General features: G+C 36.8%; 1 protein-coding gene across 1 annotated transcript in view; it reads left to right on the forward strand.

Moving 5' to 3' along the window:
* The window catches only part of RGS7BP (regulator of G protein signaling 7 binding protein), a 39,718-nt gene extending 15,996 nt beyond the window's left edge, over positions 1-23,722 (forward strand). Inside the window, exons 3-6 of the mRNA XM_051643349.1 lie at positions 10,103-10,233; positions 18,662-18,809; positions 20,285-20,355; positions 22,722-23,722. Of these exons, the coding sequence (XP_051499309.1) occupies positions 10,103-10,233; positions 18,662-18,809; positions 20,285-20,355; positions 22,722-22,813 (442 nt within the window). The 3' untranslated portion in view covers positions 22,814-23,722. The remainder of the gene's footprint in view (positions 1-10,102; positions 10,234-18,661; positions 18,810-20,284; positions 20,356-22,721) is intronic.
* The last annotated feature ends 475 nt before the right edge of the window (positions 23,723-24,197 follow it).

The following is a 24,197-nucleotide window of genomic DNA, read 5'->3' on the forward strand; positions in this document are numbered from 1 at the left end:
AGATCACACAAGCACTTTATGGAATACCTTTTGGAAAATTTTTTGTATTTAAATTTATATTCAAAGTAAGTACTAGAAACAGAAAAAACAAAACAAAACAAAACAAAAACAGAAAAGAGAAGTGTCATAAAACTAAGCAGTCATTTTCTTTAGTTTCCTGTGGATGATCAACAGCAGATTGCATCACTTGCCTGCAGCAGAGTTCCTTCTAAATCCCGTATGTTAATAGCTTGTTGTGACCTAGATTCTACAGCACCAAACAGCCGGAACATTTCATTAATTTTCAAGCCTTTCTGAGAAGCCTGATCCTATTTGTCCACACAGTTCACCACAAATTTTACAGATCGTCCCACATGAGATACTCGTTTTGATAGTTTTCAGACATTCTCTTTCCAGCTATTAACCAAAAGAACTACACAACTACACACAAGCGTAAGTATGAAATCTCACCATTTAAATTTTGCAGCCTTCTGAATGATAAGAGTGTATAAATAATTTATTAATGAGTAGCAGGTGACTAAGGGGCAATTTAAAGAACTTAGAAACTTAACTAAAATCAAATGGGAAACCCATAGGCAGCATGAGTCTGCAGTCAAGTTGTAAGAGGCAATATGGAGATATAATGGTCTTGAGCCTGTTGACTAGCACAGACCTATCTGTGCTCTCACTGCAGGTATATCAGAAGTTAATTTGAAAACAACTTTCAGATGCTGACAAGGCAGGGTATGGAATAGGAATTTCGTAGGGAAATTTAAAAACTTGCATTTAGCACTAATCTGACTGCCTTGTTGGTAAGCACAGATCTTTTCTGGAAGGTCTGTGTCATAGTTTGGGTTTACCTATTATTTAGTAGTGTCTATCATACAATTTGAGGCTGTGAAGCTGTGAGGTTTTCCCTCCAGTTGAGGCTAGAACTAAGCAAGGCTGACTTCAGAGCTCACCCAAATATTTCTTTCATCTAGCATGACAGCACTGCTTTTCAACAGGAAGCCTGATCATTTGCAGAGAAAAAGGCCCTGTGCAGCTCTAATTCCACTAGTGCACAGGTCTTCCAGATTTCCCTGAAGTAAAAGGCAAGGGACAGCCATCTGAGGGAAAGGATCATGGAAGGGGGGCTTAGAGCATTACAGAATCACGGAACTGTCGGAGTTGGAAGGCACCTCCTGAGATCATCTAGTCCAAATCCCCTGCTGAAGCAGGATCCCCTAGAGCACATTACATAGTAAAGAAGTTTTTCCTCATATTTAAATGGAACTTACTGTGTTCCAGCTTGTGCCTGTTGCCCGTTGTGCTGTCACTGGGAACTACTGAAAAGAGTGGACCCATCCTCCTTGCACCCCCCCCTTTAAATACTTACAGGCATTAATAAGGTCTCCCCTCAGCCTTCTCTTCTCCAGGCTACAGAGTCTCATCTCTCTCAGCCTTTCCTCACAAAGGAGATGCTCCAATCCCCCTGTCATCTTTATTGCCCTCCACTGGACTCTCTTGTAGTTCTCTGTCTCTCTTGGTAGCCCAGAACTGGATGCAGCATTCCAGATCTGGCCTCACCAGGCCACAGTGGAGTGGGAGAGTAACCTTGACCTACTGGCCACACTCTTCCTTATGCACCCCAGGATTCCATTGGCCTTCTTTGTGACAAAGGCACATTGCTGGCTCACGGATAATTTAATATCTACCAGGACTTCCAGATCCTCCTCAGAACTGCTTTCCAGCAGGTCCGCCCTTAACCTATATTGGTGCAGAGCTTCGGTGGTCAGGCCCTTCATTTATTTTGTTTAAATCTTGTAGTATCTCAAAAGCATAATTAAAGACACATGCAATTTTCACATGCCATTTTGAGTGCTTAGAAGTATCCTTTTGAGGATTTTAAGCTTAGCCATGGGGGTGGTTTAGCCTTGGTGAACAGCCAGACTCACAACCAACTTCTTGCTTGCTCACTCCTCAGCACGACATGGGGGCAAACCAGGAAGAATAGGAATGAGAAATCTTGGAGGTGGATAAAGACAGGGACATAGTTTAGCAACTGTTACTGTGGGCAAAGCAGGCTTGACTTGGGAAAGATTAACCTAATTTATTGCCAATAAAAATAATCACTAATCAGAGTAATGGGAAGCAAAAAGACAAACAGTACAACAATACCTTTTCTCCCTGTCTTCCTGTGATCAACTTCACTCCAGACTTCCCAACTTACTCATCAAGCAGTGTGGGTGGGATGAGGAATGGAGGTTACAGCCAGCCTGTAATGGTGCTGCTTGGCCTCTCCTCCCTCCTCACACTTTTCCTCTGCTCTGGCATGACATGAGCTCCTCCACAGGCTGCAGTCCTGTCAGGAAAATCTGCTGCAGTATAGGCTCTCCACAGGTGGCAGTTCCTTCAGGAATATCCATCTGCTCTGGTGTGTTCCTCTTTGCAGGCTGCAGGGAGTATCTGCTCTGCCATGAAGAACCTCCTCCTCCTTTCTCTGACCTTCGATGTCCCCTCACTTGTTATTCACTCTTTTTGTTCCTTCTTTCTCTCTCCTGTGTTTTTCTGTCCTTTTTTTAAAATATATTTTCAAAGAGGAGCCACACACATCGCTGAGGGGCTCAGCTGTGTCCTGCTGTGGGACCCTTGGGGAGCAGGCAGGAACAGGCTACATGGATCACAGCTCCTCACCTCCTCCAACAGAAAGCAGACTGCAGCCCTCACCACTACTAAAACCTGGTCACCTACACTCAGGACACCTACTCTGATCTAAAGTGGAGCGAGTTTGAATAAAATTTGTTATATTAGTGTTGTTTTACTCAAATCCGAGAAGTTTTACCAAGTGATTGCAGTCAGTTTTGTTCTCTAGTGGATAGTCCTCTGGTAATTCTTGCCATGTTTGACTTAATTCAAACAGTAAAATTCACTTCTGAAAGAACAAATATAGAAAATTCCAGTCTGTTATTCTGATAAGTTAGAAAAATGTTTCCTGACTATCACCTGCAAGTAATGGATCTGCTGCTAAGTACATGCACAGCCTCTTACAACAGCATGTGATACTTGTCCTCCTGGTAGCAAACTCAGGGGTGTGTAAGAATCACAAAATTAAATAGTAATTAATTAATAAATTTTAAAGATAAGGTTGCTGCATCTGTAGTAATTATCTCATATAGTGATTTTCCAATAGAATTTTAGAACTGCAACGTAATTAATAAAGAAATAGAAAACTTCAATAGATAAGTGATACCATATTTTTTCCCCTGGGGGTATTTCTGAAAGCAGGGTGTCCGGCAGAAATAGGAAACAGTGGCCTATTTAGAATGACTGTAATTTGCAGACCATACATGGCCCATAGAAGTTGGTGAGATTTTCTTGAACTATAAGAAAAGTATATTTCCTACTGTTACGGTTGTAGCTAAATTGTTCTAGTGTGGAAATACCTAAATTACATTCAGCTTGGGATTAGAAATATCTCTACAATATGAGTCACTTTACTGTGTTTTTATTCTTCTTGTATTATCATATACTCAGACTGAGTCCATCAGCCTTAGCAGATTAATTTGAGATTTACCCTGATCTAACTAAACATAATCTGATCACATCTTCTCTTATGGAGAGCACTGTTGTAACTGCTTCAAAACGACAGTCTGATTTAATAAAAACAGTATCGCAACCATTTATGTGTCTGCTGAAAAGAACTAGCTGTGCTTTTCCTGCGGTTGGACTGGGATGTTGTGTAGCAGTTGTATTAGTAGAGAGTATTAGTAGAGAACAAATAAACCAACATAATACTGAAACTGGCAGCGGTTTTTGTGAAAACTATACATACATTAAAAAAAACCAAACACTCCAGCAGATGGGAGGAATACAAATAAGAATATTTTCTCAAGATCCCTTGAGTAGAGAATTTTGTTGGGTCGCTTTTCTACTTATATTCAAAATGAATCAGCATGTCTTTTGTTACCTTTAAAGATGGTTAAATGATAAAGGAAAAAATGTTGTGTTAAAGATAAAAAAGCAGAAGCAAGTTTACTGGGCTGTTCCACTTGAGTCACAATCAGAGGGGCCTCTTGCCCTCAGTATCTAAGGGGATTAAATGTATCTCCTCTGCGGTATTTGTCGTCTTTTTCATTCTAGCAGAACCAGAATGTCTGAAGTAGGTCTTATTTCGAGATCATCTTTGCAGCTTCTATATATATCTGAGCTGCAGCATTTCTGATGCTAAATTAAAAGTCAAGCTTATTAAGCCAATTTACATTTTTTTCATGGGAATTATATATATATAGGTCATAAGGTGAATTTGTTTAACTCATTTTCACCTCTGACTTGCCCAAGTTTTATTTAAAAGTAAAATAGTGCTCTGTTTTAAATGCGTGGGTAAAATTTTGCACTTAAATACGGAATTAGACCATATTTTTTGTTCATGTTTAGAAGTGTGATGTTTCTTTCAGTTGTAGCCAACTATTTGGCAGCACAATACCATCCTTTGTCAATCATTTTGGAAAAAAATACCAAAAAAATCGACCTTTTCATGTCAAGGAGGAGCATTTTAATAATGTTTATTCTTGTATTTTAAAATTCTTATCCAGAGAACTACACTCATTCCCCTTTTTTATGTATACCGGGTACTACATGGTTGGTATAAGAGCTCCCTCTAAAGGTTTAAGTATCAGTGTAGGAAAATAAATTGCACCTCCTATCAGTGCTTCATAAACATTCCGTTGAAAAACTGACCTGATTTTTTTAAACCATCGATTTTACCAACATTAGAAGTATGAAAATGTGATGTTATGGATTTATTTAAGCTGTATTTACAAAAATTTATACTTTTAATGGCAGCCTGATAAACTGCTTGACTTTAAGCTACTGTTACATAAAGGATCAAACCAGCATTTTCACTTGTCTAACTCCTTTTAATACCTGTAGGTATCAGAGCTTTCAAACTTCAGAAGTATGGCTCACACAGTAGTACAAGTTTCTCGTGAACTGAGTAGTATAATGTCTTTGAATAAGGACTTCACCCTTCATGTCACCCTGGTGGTATAGTATTCATGTAACAACTACAGAAATGTCTATTAAGGGAGGAACAGGATATTTGAAACTATTTAATATACAGCTACCAGCATTATTTAGCGGAGAGAGAAAAAAGGAAAATCAGAGCCAAATGCCTAGGTTAGAGATCAGGAAGAAATTCTTCACCATGAGGGTGGGAGGGTGGTAAAGCACTGGAATAGATTGTCCAGGGAGGTTGTGGAAGCCCCCTCCATGGAGGTGTTCAAGACCAGGTTGGATGAGTCTTTGTGCAGCCTGCTCTAGTGGGAGGTGTCTGTGCTCATAGCAGTGAGGTTGGAACCTGAGGATCTTTATGGTCCTTTCCAGCCTTACCTATTCTATGATTCTAAGCCAATAAGTAATTGTACAGGCCTCATGGTGGGAAGTGTGGTTGTTGGTATTAACAACCTAACCAGCTGGCTTTCTTTCATGCAGAGTTTTTATTATTAAAACCAAACCAAAATTCTTTGTCAAGGAACCAACTTTATTAATTCTAGTTGAAAATCAAAGCCTACTGTTTTCTAATGAAGAGTGAAAGCAGGAGTGAAACTTGACAATTATTAAGCAATATTCCAGCTTGAATGGACTTACAAACTTCTACCTTACATGCAAACTATTTGCATGAATACATGGACACCCATCTGATTTCCCTGTCCTCATAGTAACACATGCATCTGGCTGCTTCACTGACAAGTCAAGAGGCTTTATTAGAGCAGTAGAATTCTATACATTCTGCCTTTGGTCTTTTCTTACCTGGGCCATTCATTGCATTTATCTTATGAAAGGCAGCAGTGCTCCCCTGTCGGATGAAGTATACCCAAGAAGCCACAGCCTGTGTACCCAAATCCTGTAATGGTGATCAGTACCTCTTTATCTTACCAAAGTGGATAGGGAGAAGCAAGAAAATTTCTGCTCCACAATGGAGGCGGTAAGTGAGCAAAATCCCCATTCACAGTCTCTGGCATCTGTGTTCAGAAACCACTGATGAGGAACTGGCCTTTCGCTCATGGGCAGATGCTCAGTGCTGTGGTAGCTCTCTTGTGTCCAGCTGCACATAAGCTAATAAACGGCTCCACTGAGAGCACGATTTAGCACAGTAGTTCTATGAGATTGTGCTATATGAGATTATTCTTTGGTATTTAAGTGGTCTTCATAAAGAAATCAGCTGAAGTAACTGAAACATCTTACTCTGCACAGTAATAATACACATTTGCATGACCATTTCTTTGTAAATAAATATTAATTTGGTATATAGCTATGTAATAATAAACATAATCAGCATTAGGAAAGTTATGTCTGTACTAGTCTGCTGTGCAGCATTTCCCATGGTGTGACACTGAATATATAGAAACAGAAAATTACTGAGAGAAGTGAAGTTGATGACACTTTAAAGGGAAATTTTAAGCCCTCTACACAGAATGTACTTCAGGGATTATAATAGAAACCTTTACTTGCATAAGCATAAAAGCATGTGGCTTTCAGAGATGAAAATGAGGCCTGTATACACACATAGGATAAAACTGCTTGGCTGCAAGTTAATGGAATTCTTGTGGTCATTATTGCAATTAAATGCTAATTAAACGGTTTAAGACAATCAGTGAGGGTGGTGACCTGGAAATAATACTCACCATACAAACTTTGGATAATTAAAAATGTTTTTCTTGAATGTCACTTCTGTTACTCTGGATTTGCAAAAAAGAGTATTTTGCCCGCAGGCCGATTACAGATGTTCCACATTCTTGAAAAAACAACGAGTCATAACAGGCATGTATCATAGATACAGTTTCTAGTTCTTATCCTCATGCTTTTCATAAATGTAGTTTACAAGAAAAGCATATTACCTTTAAAACAGCAAAAAAGGTCAATTAAAATACCAATTACTTTGCATTCCTATTGCTCTTCCAGCTCATTTGTGAATAGGAAGCCACAGATAAATCCAAGTTGGCTTATGAGCCAATCATCTTCATATAATTGCTGCTCTATTATTCAGCATAATTAAAAATTATCTCACTCCAAAAAAGTTTTGAAGAAAGTTTTTCTCCACTTTTATTTCACAAACATCAAATAGCTATATGAAGAGAACACTTTTTTTGTTTCATCTTTGTGCATTCAAAATTGTAAATAAAGTTCCTGTAATGGCTAAGGCTTTCTAACATTAGAAACAACACAGAGAAAACAGGACAGCCATAAGCCAGTTTTATCTAAATCTGCTATAAGGAAATTATCTTCTCGTGATGTGGGTTTCTATACTCCTCTTAGTGACAGATTTGTGGTTAAAGAATTACAGCTTTCAGAAGAGCTAGACAGATAAAGATTTACTTGCATAAGGGAGTGGAGTAGATTGCTATGTCCCTATCAGGAAGACCTCTCATCACTGACCAGAACAGGTCATTGTTACCATCTGTGGTGACTGTTTTTTGCAGGTTCTGTTTCACACATGAACATTTATGGGGCAGTGCCCTGCAGGTGGAATAGGCAAATCAGTGATTCATTTATCCAGCAGTAGTTGTGTAACTTCCATCTTCAGGACAGGGGAAACTGTGCTCAGAAATAAAAGTTTAGGCATCTAGTAAACTCAGGCAGAAACTGAACGTGCTTGTGCGTATATTGGTGCAACTCCAGGATTCAGGTATTACATTAAATGAACAATAATTTGGAAGAACTGTAGTTTGGATCTGGGTGCTAAATACGGGAAGTAAATTGAATTCTACACTCCTAAATATTTTTGTAATCTGTCGCTTGGTAAGGATATCTCAAAGGAAATGATGGGTAAATGAGCTGCAACAGTAAGTGATGTAGACGGTAGGGGAAATAAAAAGCTGTGTTGCCATGTCCTGTATTAATTCCATTGAGCTGAATTTGGGAATAGTATTCAATGCACATGTAAGAATATATTATGCTAATGGTATAAAAAATCCCATCTGTAAGCTAAAAGGTAGGACAAATCAGGATAGTAAAAGTCTTCAACAGTCCCTGTATTATCTATTGCATTGTTCTTAAATTTAGCTATCAGAGAAATAAAAACAGGTATATAAGACCCAAAGTTCAGAAAATTAAAATACTGTTCCAAAGGAAGAAAACATGTACTGTACTTTTGCTGTATTTGGCTCGTTGCCTGTTTATGCTGTATTTGGTTAGATGAGTTCTTTAAGGTTACCTTTCCCCTTGAGACTACTTCTTACATCAAAACATCAGAATCCTGTTCTGCTCTAAGGTTCATCCAATTTAGTAGTAATTCTTTTACAGAAAATTTTGAAATCATTAGTAGTCATATATGCAAAATGAAGGACTAGATGCTGGTCATGAAAATGCTGGTGCATTAGAAACAACAGCCTACTTCTGAGGAACTGCTCACAATTAGTACTAAAATTAGTTGAATTTACATCTGGGCTATATGTTTTTTATCTTCTTTGGTTAATACCAACCAATATGAGTACATTAAAACAATTGCTGCCATATGCCAATTTGAAATTAAATGCTGTTAATTTTATGGTTATTGTTTTATGTAGAGGGAACAGTCCATTTCTAATCAGCTAAGTGATCAAAGAACTAAGAATCTCAAATACAAGAATTAACATATTTTACTATTCAGTATTCATTTGACTGAAACTTCAGTAAGATTGTATCGGCACAAACTGATAGGACTTTCCTTAAAATAGAGCTTTTAAGATTTGTGCTTGACAAAAGAGTTGAACTTGATGTTTTGACTGGACCCTGGATTTAGGTATAAATATACCTTTTACCTTTGATCAGAAATAATGTATTTTACTGGTTTCAGTAGACATTGTCTGCTGTAGCACTCAAAGTCTTTGGCCTAGACTGGCATTAAGAAATTATTTGGCCATAGCTGCCCAGTCTAGTGTTGCTGCAAATAATTTATGAGGTAAGTTGCTTTGGTTCCCCTGAGGACATCTACAAGTCTAATTATTTTTCATATACAGGAGGGTCTTTTGATGCATCAGTGTAACCACAGGAAATTGAATCACTGTAAAGAATGCTAGCAATCTTTTTATTGTGAAAGCTTCTTTTACATCATTCATAGTCTAGAAATCTGAAGCATGCTGAATTTTTTTTTTTTTCATTTCTTAGCAGTAGTATTCAGAAATGCTATTAGGTTTAGGTTATTTAGGAACGCAGATTCCTCTGGTTGTTACAGAATCCAGTTTTGGGGGTTATATTACCATTTAATATCACTGTAGCAAACCAATATCAAGAATTCTGAACATGAAATAGCTGAAATTCTAACTCTTGAATCCTACCACTTACTGCCCTATTTAAAGTATGTCTGTAAAAAGCATTTAAAACCTAATTCTTGAGTGTGACTGAGTAAAGAAAAAAATAAGTAGTGTGGCAAGCAGGACCAGGGAGATGATCGTCCCTGTGTAATTGGCATTGGTGAGGCCACACTGGGCACCTCAATACAAGAAAGACATTGAGGTGCTGTAGGGTGTCCAAAGAAGGGCAACAAAGCTGATAAAGAGCCTTGAGAACAAGTCTTACAAGGAGCAGCTTGCAGAACTGGGGCTGTTTAGTCTGAAGAAAAGGAGGCTGAGGGGAGACCTCATCACCCTCTATAACTACCTGTAAGGATGTTGTAGAGAGGTGAGCACTGGTCTCTTCTCACAGGGAACTGGTGATAGAACAAGAGGAAACGGGCTCAAGCTATGCCAGGGGAGGTTTAGACTAGACATTAGGAAGAACTTTTTCTCTAAAAGGATTGTCACACATTGGGACATGCTGCCCAGGGAGGTGGTTTAGTGTGGCTGCAGCTGCCTGTTGCTCACTGCCTGACAAGGGAGAGGAGCTGTTGAGTCACCATCCCTGGGTGTTTATAAGTTGTCTAGGTGTGGTGTTTGGGAACATGGTTTAGTGCTGGAGTTGGTATAGTAAGGTTGGTTGTTGGACTCAATGATTTTGGAGGTCATTTTCAACCTAGGTGATTTTAGGATTGTCTGATTCTATATAGCTTAATAATTTATGAAGCAGATTATGATGGGATTGCTTTCAACAGAAGGGAAGTGGATTGGATGGACCCAGATGTCCTTCCAGTCCCATTCCTAACTAATTTTTTTCTCTTTTACTGCAGCCCAGAAGATGGTGAAATTCATCCTGAAATTTGTAGACTGTACATCCAGTTGCAGTGTTGCATAGAAATGTACACAACAGAAATGCTTAAGTCCATATGTCTGCTAGGATCACTGCAGTTTCATCGGAAAGGTATTGAATTGCACAAACATACAAATGCTGATTTTGAAAAACGGGGGTCTTTTTGGGCATGCATGAGTATTCATTAAACACAAAGCACCAAACTGTAAAATAAACTATACCACCACAGCCTCTCAGACACTGAAACCCCCCCCCTATATTTCTATTTAATTATCCTAATTTTACAGAAGTACATCCTATCAAGTGTAGATCAACAATGTCCTTGTAGTTTAAAAGTCTTAAATAGTGGTCCCAAAAGTTCTGGTTGTCATTCATTAGATCAGTGAGCAAACAATCTTAGTCATTTTAGTGGAGGTGTTTCTCAGTTATGATATTTGAGGGCAAGTGTTTGGTGGAGCAGTACAGCATGGTTTTAGTAATAAATTGATCCATGACTGTCCCTGTTGTTCCATATCCAGCAATGCCAGCTTATATCAAAAGGCAGAAAATATCGTTAAAAAAGCTTCCCGCCTTTATAAAACTAGATAGTAGATTCAGAACTGAAATCTACATCACAGAGGATGTTTACACACAAAGGAGATGTCCTTGCTTCGTAAAAATGCATCTGTCTGATGATTTTCTATTTGATTAGACACCTACTGAAAGGAAGATGTACAAATGGAGATAATTCACTGAATAGGTTACTTAGTAGCCTCATTACTCAGTTTACACTGATTGGGATTGTATCTGTGCTAATTGTAACTATTCTTTCCTCAGATAATATCTCAGGGAATGTACCAGGTAAACACAAGACGAAGTTCGGTCATGAACTGTAATGAAGGCCTTGGAATGAACTCTGTGTATTTCCTGTTAGTCTGGAAGATCCTATAATATATGTTTACATCTAGCTGTAAGATACAACTAAAACCAGTGATATTTTTATTAGGAAAATAAGAATTAGAGGTTTATAACTGCTCAGTTGAGCTCCTCAGTGATTTTCTGAAGTTGAAAAGAAATCTATAAAATACGAAGAGACAGAATTAACAGAGCCATCATATAACAAGATGCCAGTAGCTGCTAAAATGAATAATCATTTTAAGACAGGTGGTACTACATTTCCTAGCACTGACTACAGTTGTAAAACCACCTTCTGTAAATGCAGGAAGAAAGTAGACTGAGGTGACCTGAGTAACCCTGACATATCTTGTCTCTCCCTTTTGCCTCTAGATGGAATTTACATTAATAGTTTAAACATCAAACTATTAGAAGTCTAAAGTTGGAGAAGATTAATTACAGTATTATAGTATGTGCCAGCTTAGTTCCTATCTAGGAATACTTTTTGATATGCATGAGTTCCTTATCTCAGTATAGGGAAAGTCAAGGTAGCTATTCTGCCATTGCTAGATAGATCAGTTTTTGTCCTGTATCCATAGAGAGATAACCACAGTAACTTAGCTCCCAGTTATTTTTGCCTATTATAGGCAAAAATTATATAATATATCACAGGAATTTGAATAATTTGAATTTTGGAACTTAGCCAATAGAACATTTGCTCTTATATATTAAATACTTGTTATTTACAACATCTAGAAGTATTGTAAAGGCATAATGCAACAAGGGAAATTCCAGTCACATGTTAAGTGTATTTTCACAGTGAAGGTAGTCATACATAAGAACAGGCACCCAAAAAAGACTGTGACATCTCTATCCTTGGAGATATTGGTAACTTGAATAGCCTGAGCAATCTGGTGCAAGTTGGACCTGCTTTCATTACGGTGTTAGACTAGATGAGCCTGCAACCTATCTGTTTATGCCAAAACATAATATTTTTCAAGTTGTAGAATGGATCCTTATATTTCTTTAAATTCTCTGGTTTCCAAGAATGGTACTGCAATGTAGGCAAAGTGCATAAATTTATCTCTAGGAATGAAAGACCTGGTAATGTCACCATTATAAAAGACGATGTGCATTTTTACTTTTTCATCTATTTAGTTTTTTACCATTTTTTTACCGTCTGAGTGACCATAATAAAAAAGAATAATCATTTTGCTTGTGTACAAAGAATGTGAGCCTTATGCCTAATTCATAAATTTGCTTATCTGATGTTCTTGCTGTGTGTTGAAGCTCATTTTTGAAGGTAATGTTTGCCATTTGTTTGTATTATTTTGTATTTTATAGTCCTCTTATCTGTTGGATAAGTGTTTAGTACATTTTTTAATCTCCTGTGAGATTTCAGCAATTTAAGTTCTTGCTTGGGAGTCAGCAGAGATACAAGCAGAATAACATGCAGGCTGTTCTCAGCAACCTGCAGTTAATAAACAATAATGTTAGTACTCGTATCTTGACTGGACATTATCAAACAAACTACAGAAGGCAGTGCTGATGCTCATTTCCTAACAGAAACTCTTTCCCTATTGGGAAACAGATGCTCTTAAATGAAACACCACACTGCAATTTGAAGGGGTATTTTTACTGTCTTTTGCAGCACTGATCTTCTTTTATTCTGCTGAACAAACTTTCCTGTATATACTGTATAGTATATATCTAGCTTCCAGTACAGAAATTTCTTGCTTATTTACAATGCTTTAGATTATTTTAATACTGTCATACGACTTCTGCTAGGAAAGTTAGATAGTCTGTTATTTGTTTAAGATTTAAGAGCCACAGTGGGGCCAAAAGCTATAAATATTTCCAGCTGTGTTATGCAGTAAGTACACTGAGGTAAGTGCTCGCTAAGGAATTTTTTTCTAAGATACATACACCACTGAAGCCCAGTGTTGAAAATGCATTATGATAGCAAAGTCCAACCATCAGAAAGTTTGCAAAGGGACATGCCCAAGTAGACTTAATTCAAGCTTTGTAGTTAGAAAGTCTTTAGTTACCTGATCATGTATTTTATTACTCTCCTTTCCACAATTCCAAGAGTCCTGGCTAACTAATACATGTATAGATATTTACTTGGGCATACATCTTTCTTTTATCCTAATTGTTTGGGGTCATACATTGTATTTATTGCACACAATTCTGCTCTAAAGCAGAATCCTTCTGTTACTCAGACCTTTCTCAGTAACTCAGAAGCTGATAGTAGTGTCTTTGGAACTGCCTTGAGTAATGAGGTAGTAGCGATTTTTCCCATTGTAAAGAAGGAACAAAGAGAGGTAAAGCTAAACATTTTTAATTTAGAATCTGAGATTACAGCACACTTCTTGCAGTGCTTTATGTGCTTATAGAGTAAATTTTCAGTAGCGTTATTAGCAACTGAGTGCAAAGAGTGAGTTGAGCAAGCGAACAATTAGAGATACTTTGTCTATCAGTGCTTTGAGGAGGTAGGTTTAAGCATCTTGAGTAGGAACACATGAAAACTTTGGGTAAGTATATTGTCCAGTTTTCAGGACAGGACTGTGAGAAACTCCTATGCTTTCCTGCAGTCCCTCACATCATCATGCTTTAAGGATCTTGCTGTCCCTTTTGTCATGGCAAACAGCTACTGGGGGTGACTATAGCAAATACCTGTTGGGGTAGACATAGCAGATGGCAGGTCATGTTCCAACTCTTCCAGGAAATCTTCTGAAATTCCTCATTTAGTTTGTTTACCTAGTTTTCTTCTGCATTGTTAGCACACTCGGGCTTCTCTGGATGGAATCGCCCTTCTCAGACTTTGTCAAGCAACAAATGAGACTGGGGGTTGGAACTGGATGATTTTTAAGATGCCTTCCAACCCAAACCATTTTATGATTCTGTGATTTTATCTATTTATTTTTCACTTACCTAGGACTTGCAGCTTCTCTCCACATCTTGATTTTGCCTTATTTTTCCCCTCTATCATTTGAACTGTATAGCTTTGTGCCTTAGCAAGCTATGCAGCATTTGAGCAATTTACTCATTTTAATAATTAAGGGAGTACGTTAATGTAACAAATGAAAGGCAAGAGGGGACAGTTAAAATGAACGGGAGGTGTTTCCAGAGTTGAAAGCATTGTGTAGAAATACTTAAAGCTACCTTGTCAAAAAAGTACATGGTTTTAAACTGGCAGCCATTTATGCTGTGTCTGAAGAAAGTAACTCACTGCTCATGTATAGTTACAAGAATGTATTATTCTTATGGTCCAGAATCAGTACAGCCTGCTATACTGTTTGTAACTTATTGAAAAATAAGTGTACACACATGTAATTCCTGCTGTCAGGCATTTTAGTAGAATTTTAATATCTATGGGAAAAAATTAGTCCAGGCACAGAAATATTACAGTTTTTTGTATGAAATAGTCTAAAAGCCTTGGTTTTTCCTGTGTCTTTTTTCTAAATTATTTGTACATTAATAATTACTCAGAATAAGATGCAAAATACTTTAATGCTTGTAACCTGAATGTTGTTTATTCTTACAACAAGCCTTTTTGGAAGGCCTGAACTAAAAATTAAGAGTTCAGTCACCTCGATTGAGATGTGTAGGCCCTGTTTGACTTGTATCAACATAGTTGAAGGCAGAAGGATACCAGCACTAACCAGAGTGTTACTCTGAGTATTTACGTAAAAGGGAACAATTTAGTCTAATGGGAAAGTCATGTATTCATACTATGGACAGAAAACATTAGGCTTCTGTGATGTGCATTCAGACTGAACTAATTTCTGCATTGCTGGTATATCTGAATGACGACAAATCACAGATAAGTGTGTACTGTGCACAATACAAGAAGTTCATAGCAAAAATACTGGGCTTTTTTCAGGATGTGTTTTGTAATAAACACAAATATTTCCTTAAAATAGTATCTAAAAGCCCATGATAGCTTATGTTACAGATGACAAAAATAAGCCCCCAGTTCAGTGAAGGGGGTTTTTGTTTATTTGGCTTTGTTTAAATTACATGCTATTTAGAGTTTTGAAGGAGAAAGAAAGGGTTGTTTAATGGATGTGGTGTTCTATCTAAAGACTGGTGGATTTCTGTGATTGCTTAGACATATTGCTTAACCAAGAAGCATAAGATGTGAGACAGAAGAGAAGCACACAGGTGTGGATAAACAAGCACTTAAAAAGTCCAGAGGGACACCCATTCTCATGTGGACACTGAAGAGGCCAAAATTAACAGGCACAGGAGGAAAAAAACACAGCTTCTGCCATGGACTTGTTGATTCTATTGCATTTTCCTTAATAGTGGTAATATTTCCAGTGAGACAGTCTTGGGATTTCTGCAGGTCCCAAGTGAAAGTCAGGAATTAAGTTCATCAGGCTGTTAGCAATATTTGCCACTTTTTTTTTTTTTTTAACTTCCTACACAGTTTTTTCCTATTTCCCTTTTTATGTTCTCCTTTTTATTTACTTTAGCTGCAATCTATAGCTTGTGCATTTATCCTTAAGTGCCAGGTTAGAAGCCAGATGAAAATGCTGCCATCTTTTTGAGGGACAGTTTCTCTCAGCTTTGTTATAATTCTGTTACTGCCCTCAAAGGTCTTTCCACTTCATCTGCAGTGAAGTCTTAACCTGCTCTGAGGGACCTGTAATAGATGTTTTTCTCCTGTAAGTTTCTCTGGGAAGTAGGTGATATCTAAGAGTAGGGTAACCTAACAGAAGCAAACACAGAGGTCATCACAGAAGCAGTGAGAAGAACAAGACGTGAGACACATAAAGCAAAAGATCAGAAGCCTTGTATGTAGCCTTACCATAACTTTCTACCCTCTTATTTATCTTCATGCAAGTTGGATCTTCAGCATTATTTAATTCCATTAATTTAATTTCATACCAAAAGCATTTTCTGCTTTTTAAAATAAAAAGTTAGAGGCTAGAAGACAAAGATTACATCATGCTTTATAATAGACATTCACAATGAAAGGGCCTCTGTCTAGTCAGCTGGGAAGAACAGCAGGTGTATGTGGACACCTCTGAAAACACTGTGTGTGTAATCAAACTCCAGCTGAAATTAATGAAAGTCTTTCCACAGCTAAATTGAATGTAACATTTAGGGTTCATATCCCTGTTTTAAGAATGTGTAATACAAAGATATCCTTACTGCCGGTAGAAAGATGAGGAGATTAGAGAGCTTTCAGCTGTAGTAGAAATGCTAAGCCTGGGTCATATATATTTTTCAATCGAAGGTTTTATTAATAACTGACTCTATCTGTTTTCAAGTGATTGAGCAGATAGTCTGAACTTCAAGAAAGGCTTCATGAATTGTTCAAAATACAACAGTTACTGTTAAAGAGCTTTTTTTCAGTTGAAAAGAAATCCATGCTGTTCATTCTGCTAAATCTGCAAGAACTTGCCTTTATGCCAACAAAAACATTATCAGTGTTTGTGTTCTCAAGTTGCAAAAAAATAACCTTTTATGTTATTTCATCCAGTATTGTTACTGTTTCCATTGAAACACCTTTCACATTCCTGAAAGATTCATCTGTAAACAGAGTTCTTGGCAGCATGTCACCAAAGGTCAGGTCAGAGTTCCTACATAACACTTTAAAATAATGGCAAAATTAACTAATACCCAGTTCCAGCAGTAACGCCTTGTGATACCAGTGTCAAATGAGATAGTTTCCCTGGGGCAACCCTCTTTTACAAAGAAGTGATTATGTATTGGTAGTAGCATGTTGTGTTATAGACTCCTTGTAATGGGAAAAAAATTAAGGATAGCACTTAAAAAAATCAACAGCTTAAATAGTACAATATAAACTACCTTAAAAAACAGCATAAGCTGCAGTTAAGAACTAGAAAAATTTGAGAGTTACAGCCATAGAGTGATACAGAATAAAACATTATCTGGGAAGCAGGCTTAAGCTGCAGATCCACAACTAATTGAGTCAGCATAACAGCCTGTTATCACCAGAAAGATCTTGATCCCTTCCTCTGTGTCTCCGCTGCCTTACCATGCCTTCCCTTCTTCCTACCTTCCACTGCTTCTGGCCATATTATCATCCTCCTCTGGCACTTGCTGTGGAACATGTAGGTGTCTTTACTGACTGGGCTTAAATCACTGCAACATAAAAAACCCTCACATTTTATTTTTCCTTTTATTGAGGTAATCTTCTACCATTTGATTGGCTAAAGTGGCACAGAGGCATTTGGCAAAGCACAAGTTAGCACTGGATACCAAAGTAAACAGCAGAGAAGGAAACCTGGACATGTTTCTTTTATACATTATAGTCTTGTTATATCAGGTCGTTCAGTTTCTTGGAAACAGGTGACTCAGTTCAGGGGGGAAGCAGGTAAAGGGGCTTCCTGCAGACTTTAGAGAGTAGTGAAAAGATCAAGCAATCTTCTGTAGTATAAGTAATGTTTAGTTTGACATTCAGACAAGTAACTACGAATACTTTTTTTCCCCCCCGCCCCACAAAGGAATAATTTACTGGAATACAAAAGTTCAGACAACCTGCCTAAATAGAGCTCCTTAAGATACAGGAAACTGTATTTAAGAAGAAGAAAAAAAAAAAAAGTTAAAAGCCTGATAGCAGGGATACTTACTTGTTATGTGGAAAAGTAATATATCTTGTTCTTCAACCTTGGGCTCTAGTGACCCAGAAAAATGGACTAAATGACCGCTACTTTGTTAGCTACTTTTGTTCTTCTGTTCTTTATCAAACCTTATAGGAACTACTCAGATTTGTCCTGATGTGAAAAGTTTCAGAAAGTTTTATTTGTTCTTTCTGAGGTTGTTTCCTCCATTCAATGAGAGAACTCAGAGTGGGAGAAACTAACTTCTCACTGAACTGTCTGGGATGCACTCCAATTTGAATTTTCTCATTTAAACATGTTTGTTGCCAGGACTGTACTTGCCATTACAGAAAAGGGATACCATCAGACAGCCCACAGGAGGTTTGCAAGGATACCAAAAAATCTCACCAATACTTAACTCTCTTGCATGTTCTTCTATAACGGTCCATATCCTTTATACCAGTCTCTGACAAAAGCCCTGGCATGAAGCCCCCATTCAATTCCAAGATTTCATTTTCATTTATGAATTAGGCAAGTGTAAGTATGGAAATTCAGAATATAATGTGTATTGGGTTGTGAGTGGTGGCAGCTATGTTTTGCCTTTAAAATCATGAAGTACAAAACATTTTTGTCTTTTGTTTTCCCTTAGTAGTGCTGTAATACCAGGAGGCATGGATTGCAGTGTTCTTCAGCAACAAAGTTTTTGAAGTTACTTTCAGCATGTATTCAGTAGTTTCCTTACTTATTTTGTTCCATTTTGTCATCTGGCTCTTATTTTGTGTCACATGTGAGCCACTGGAGGTTAACTGAAACTCTTCATAATACTATGCAAAATTCTAAGCTCTACACATGGCTACATAGAACTCCTCTTAGTTTTGTTTGGTAGGGGTAACATGTAACAGCACTCTGATTAGCTGATTGCTGTGGTCTGCTCTCTTTCTGAATAGTTCCTACTCAGAGTTTGCATTCACCACTCTCTCTTCATTTACACTATGCATGATCAAGTTCAAAGCATCAATTATAAAATCTGAGTATGCATTTTAATTAATAAATAATAGGGATATATGTTTTGTTTAAATATTTTAAAGGGAAAGAACCTTGTCCCCCACCCAAGATCCTAGATATTAAAGTGGAGGAAAGTTCTGAAGTACCTATTTTAGAAGACACATCATCATCACCAACAGATATTCAGCAGCATTTATGGCAGGTTTCCACAGATATTGAAAACACTGAGAGGTAAGCATAGCACTTCAGTCCAAAAGAAAGCAAAATTCTGTCTGGGGTTTTATTTTGTTTTGTTGGTTTTTTTTCCAATTAGGCAGCCAGTGTTGCTACTATGAAAGTTACTGGTAAATTCATTAACCTGTTAACATTTCCATTGCTTTTAACAAATCTGAAAGTGACGCTTTCAAGGAAGGGCAGAGAGAAGTGACATCCTTAATTAGGATAATTACCAGAGGGTAACTGTGAAAAACAGAGGGAGTGAAATGATACTGCTAGTGGGCCACATTCTCTAAAAGAGGCAGCTTTTGTCTCATTTTTAATGGTTTAGTGGTTTAATGGTTTAATGGTTTTTGATTTTGTACCTGTAATATGCAGTCCTGTAGTTTTGCATTCATGAATTGAAAGCTCATGTGAGTTGTTTCTGCCCATGATTATAAATGTGGAAGCCTTAGGAGGGGAGTGGAATATATTCCGCAGCTTTGTCAAAGAGGACTTCTCTTACCCTTAAATATGCAGTCAAAAGATAAAATCGAGACCCTTTTAGTAGGGACTAATCCTTATGGCCAGCATTACTTTGCAAAAGATATGTATTTTGATGGCTGTGTCTATTAAGCTGCTGCTGAGATTTTAATGGCTAGCCTATTTATTTGTATAAAATGAAGTTCTGCTCTACTGAGAGAGTAACTTGGAAAACATAACTGAGCAGTTTCTCGTTAGTCATGCTGCTACATTTTTAAGAACTATTTGTATGTAGATGAATGATAGAGAACTACATTGTTTTTAAATTCTGAAAGCCTTAAGACATTACAAGATTGCACACAAAATTGCTGGTCTGTCATCTATGTGTAAAACAGGAACTACCTTGCAACTTCTGGCCTCTTTCAAAACATATCCTAATGTAACTTGATTTGTGAGATGGTATTTTGTTATCATATTTTCCATATTATGCCTTTACAAAAATGTTATGCGAGTCTTCATAAGAGGGCTGAGAGTGACAATGCTGTTTCCAATTAATGTGCTTGGAGTGTAAGTGTTAGGGATTAGCTACAGCTACACGTATTATAATTTCCTTCTGAATGATGAAGTGCATTAATAGCACAAGCTACAAAATGCTGAAAAGGGGTATTAAGTTGACATTCGTACTAATCATGCTAATTTTACGGCTTGTTTTGTACTTCGCCACTATGATAATTTTGTGCCCACCAACTCATTTAATATGGAATAGTCAAGTGCCAGAATAGATAATTAATTTTAACCATATTTGACTATTTATATCAGTTTATCTTAAAAGGGCTCCCTTATTAAACCTGCTGCCCTGTATGTTGGCATGCATTTTCTCATACTTGCATGTGAACCAAATGCTTGCGCAGTAGATTGTTGTATTTATGGCTCCATTATTTCAGTACATAAAGCTCCGCTGTGAGCCATTCCTTATTCAGTCTTAATTTGCCATTCTGTTGTATCTCTTTCAACTTTTTTTTCCTCAGAGATATGAGAGAAATGAAAAACCTTTTAAGTAAACTCAGGGAGACTATGCCTTTGCCACTGAAAAATCAAGGTAGGTTTTGTATTTTCTTCATGTAAGGAAAATAAAGATAATTAAAAGTTTTGCCTTCCATTACATTAAAAAAAGACAAACTAGGGGTTTTTATTAAAGTTAAAAAAAGAAAAATCAAGGTTCTCTTATCTGCTGATTCAGAATTTCCTATGTGAACTTTGGCCTCTTAAGTTTCACTTGAGGTATTCTGGAATTTTATAGATTTGTTATCTATAGATAAAATAATACGCTTTTCCTGGTGACACAAAGGCAGTAGCTCAACTGATCGGCTGTGTCAGGAGACTTTATTTTTCAAAGGTAAAGAGGGTGTAAATTGCAAAGATTATGATAGGTATCCTACTGAGTTATGGGGTTTGCTTTACCCCTACAATGCTTTGCACTCTGTACAAGTGCATAGAGTGGCGGGATCACCATCCTATGCATGTGTTTAGCAGTTGGCCTTCATTTTGTGGCCCAGCAGGGTTAAATATTCCGCCTCTACAGGGGCTCTCTTTATTCATGTCAACAACATAAAAAAGCTAGTAGTTCTCATTTTTTATTTCTTCTTGATAATGTTTATTTCTTAAATGCTGTGTAGTCCTTGCAGCTGATGAAGTATGCCTAATGCATCCTAGATCTTGTCCCAAATAACTAAGCAGTCTAGTGTTCATCATAATATAGTAAGAGAAGGCTATAGAATGGATTAATACATTATACAAGTAAGAGTTTATGGCGGGATAGCTTGATGGAAAACTACGTGAAAAGAGAAGGGGAATTGCTTATGATACTTGATGCAAATATGCCATTGTAGGGACTGGAAAAATGCCATAAAGTCTATGCCTAGGCTATAAGAACAGAGTGTGCTGGAAATAAGGAAAAACAAAAGACATATTTTAGGGATCCAAAGCATATAGAAACTTGAATTCAGAACAGAGATAAAAGTGTACAGATGTCTCCGCTTCTGTCTGATTGTCTACACTACCCTTCAGCACCAGCCAGAAAATCATGGGTCACCTGCACAGCAGGATGGGAAACATGTCAGCTAGGGTTTAAAGGCTCTGAGACATGTCCCAGGATATGGAAATCATAAATGGTGCTTTTGCAGTTCCCGCAGACTCCAGATGTGAATATAATTTACAGATGACTTGTGAGAATGGATGTCTCAGGAATGGACAATTACACTCATTTATCCATACAGCCCTTAAAATTTTTCAAATATTCCAGGACTTTTAGTTAATTAAAGCTAGATAACAATATAAGGAACTGTGATCTGGACTGTAATTTTGACATGTGTGTGAATGATAACACTGTTTAATAGCAGTATTATGAGATGAATTAATACCATTGAATGTGTTAATCTTTACAAGATCCAGTCCTGCTTTCAGTAAATGAGTGTTTAGCTGTTGATTGATGCTGTTAAGGTTGCAACCCACAAAAGCTTTACATAATGTTACTGATTGCTCAGGGACTTTGATTTTTTTGTATGGAATTCTTTTAAGTGACAGCAAGAAAATTACTATGTGAAGAAATTTAGTTGATGTGGTTCATAAGCTTGAATCACAATATTAAATTGTCTCTTATGTTCTCACAGTTAAGTGTTGGTATTACAGTAGTGTCTAAAGCCTACAATAAAAACTAGGTCCCTGATTTAATCAGAATAGGAGCATGATGAGGCACAGCTCTTAGCCTGATACCATGCCTGAAGATGGCTCAAATTCAAAGTGAACTCTAAAGATTTTGTGGGTTATCTCACTGACAGTACATGAGTTAGCATAAGTATAGGCACCAGTATGTACATTTGGTATTAACTTAAAAAGATTTAATATAAAAGATAGAAAGCTAACCAGAAACAGGGTGACCATCGTGTGATAACTTACCCAGACAAGTGCTTTTTCTCTTTATGTTCTAGCATTGCAGTTGTAAGTGGAAATTCTCCCTGATGTGGGCAAATGGCCACCCAATTAAGTTTTTTTGATGTTTCAACTAAGCCAGAATTTAACCTTAGGAATTGACATTTCCAAACTTGCATGTGTGCACAATCTCAAGCTACTTATCTTTAGGTTTTATTTGGCACTCTAACATTATTCACCCATGCAGGAGTATTGTGGCTTAGGTTTTCCAGTACTGGAGGTGTCATTTCCTTTAGGTTTCATCATGGAACTGGTGTACTTCTTGCCCAGATTTCTATTGGATTATCATAGAGATCCTGATAATTAGCATTGTAAGACTCTTATATACAAATTTCATATTATTTGCTCTATGTCTACAGCAATGGGATCCATTACTTCATCATGTAGGTGCTGTTATGACACATAAATTATATAAACTCTTTTGTGTGTGTTCATGTGTACATGCTTGTATTAAAATGTGGGGCTTTTTCATCACAGATGACAGCAGCCTCCTAAATTTGACTCCATATCCATTGGTAAGAAGACGAAAGCGAAGATTCTTTGGACTGTGTTGTCTTGTCTCAAGTTAGAAGACTAAATAGAGAAACATTAAGAAAATCACAACTTTGATTAAATCCCTGTTATTTGACCACTGAAAAGATGAACATTGCTACTCTTCATTATAAACTACATTTTCTACACTAGCCTATCCCTGTTTCCCTTCTGTTCCATCCCCCTTTTCAAAATAAGGGTTTTATTAGTTTAAAGTGATGTTGGTCAAAACCAGCTGTGGAATAGATCTAGCATAAGTTAAGAATGTTTTAAAAACTTTTTAGAGTATGCTTTGCATGTTTACTTTCAATCACTTGGAGAAAAGACACATTAATTATGGTTAATAGATAATTTTAAAGCTAAGAGTTTGTGCATAGTACAGTACTCTTCTTAGTATATTAAAATACTTGATCATATTCTAACAGTCTTTAAGCATAGAAGACTATTTAACAGCAAAAGTATTGTTCTAAAAGTTCTAAAACATTTAGTCAATATTGTAACAGAATTTGCACAAAATCTCCAGTTGCTCTTTGTGCTCTCATTCATATTTAGTCTTCCACTACATCTTAATTTAAAAGCTTCATAGAAAAATATCTTTAATTTATGATATACAAATGAAAATACTTAGAATTTGTAAATACAGATAAATCATATTATCTCTCTACTGTACCATGCATAGAAGCCACAGATTTCCTTTTTAGCCAGTAGGATCTCTACAAGCTTTTTGAAAAAAAAAAAAAAAAAAAAAAAAAAGAGAGTTATTAAAATAAGGTGTGTTAAAATAAACAACGTAAAACTAAACCGGCCTATTTTGTTTCCAATAGAACTGAAAGCATGATATATGCATATCACTAAGTATTAACACCTACAGGGCATGCCAGAATTATTTCAAACTGTAAGATATTCAATGTTTTACATTGTTAATAAAGTTTTTTATTTAAATTAAATGTTGTCGTATTTCTAGTTACTTTTTTTTTCTATTGGTTTGTTGTTGTTTTTTTTCTAATGTTATTGTCAGAGTACTACACAGTTTTGATAATTTTTCCATGTCAAGAAGTACGTTTACAAGGATAGATGAGTGATGAAGAGTGGCTTCTTACTGTGTAAGGGTTTAGTGATGGGTAAGGAGATACGTTTTCCTTGTCACAGCAAAAACCCTTACAGTTAAATTCTCCATGTGTTTTTGGTAAGATATTAGTACACTGACCAAAGCAGTTTGTTAGGGATAGCTATTCACTGAACAATATCTGGTAGTGACAGTCTCTGGAAGCACTTCTTGCTTCAGAATTATGTTAATATGTATGTTAACTTTAAAAAAAAAAATGGATTTTTTCACAGTTTCTGCTTTCAAAACAGAAATTGTTAATTCCATTTATTTTGGAGGTTTCATTGCCTATATCTGGCACCTACAAAGTTCTCTAC

Source organism: Apus apus, chromosome Z, assembly GCF_020740795.1.
Source record: "Apus apus isolate bApuApu2 chromosome Z, bApuApu2.pri.cur, whole genome shotgun sequence".
Lineage (NCBI taxonomy): Eukaryota > Metazoa > Chordata > Aves > Apodiformes > Apodidae > Apus > Apus apus.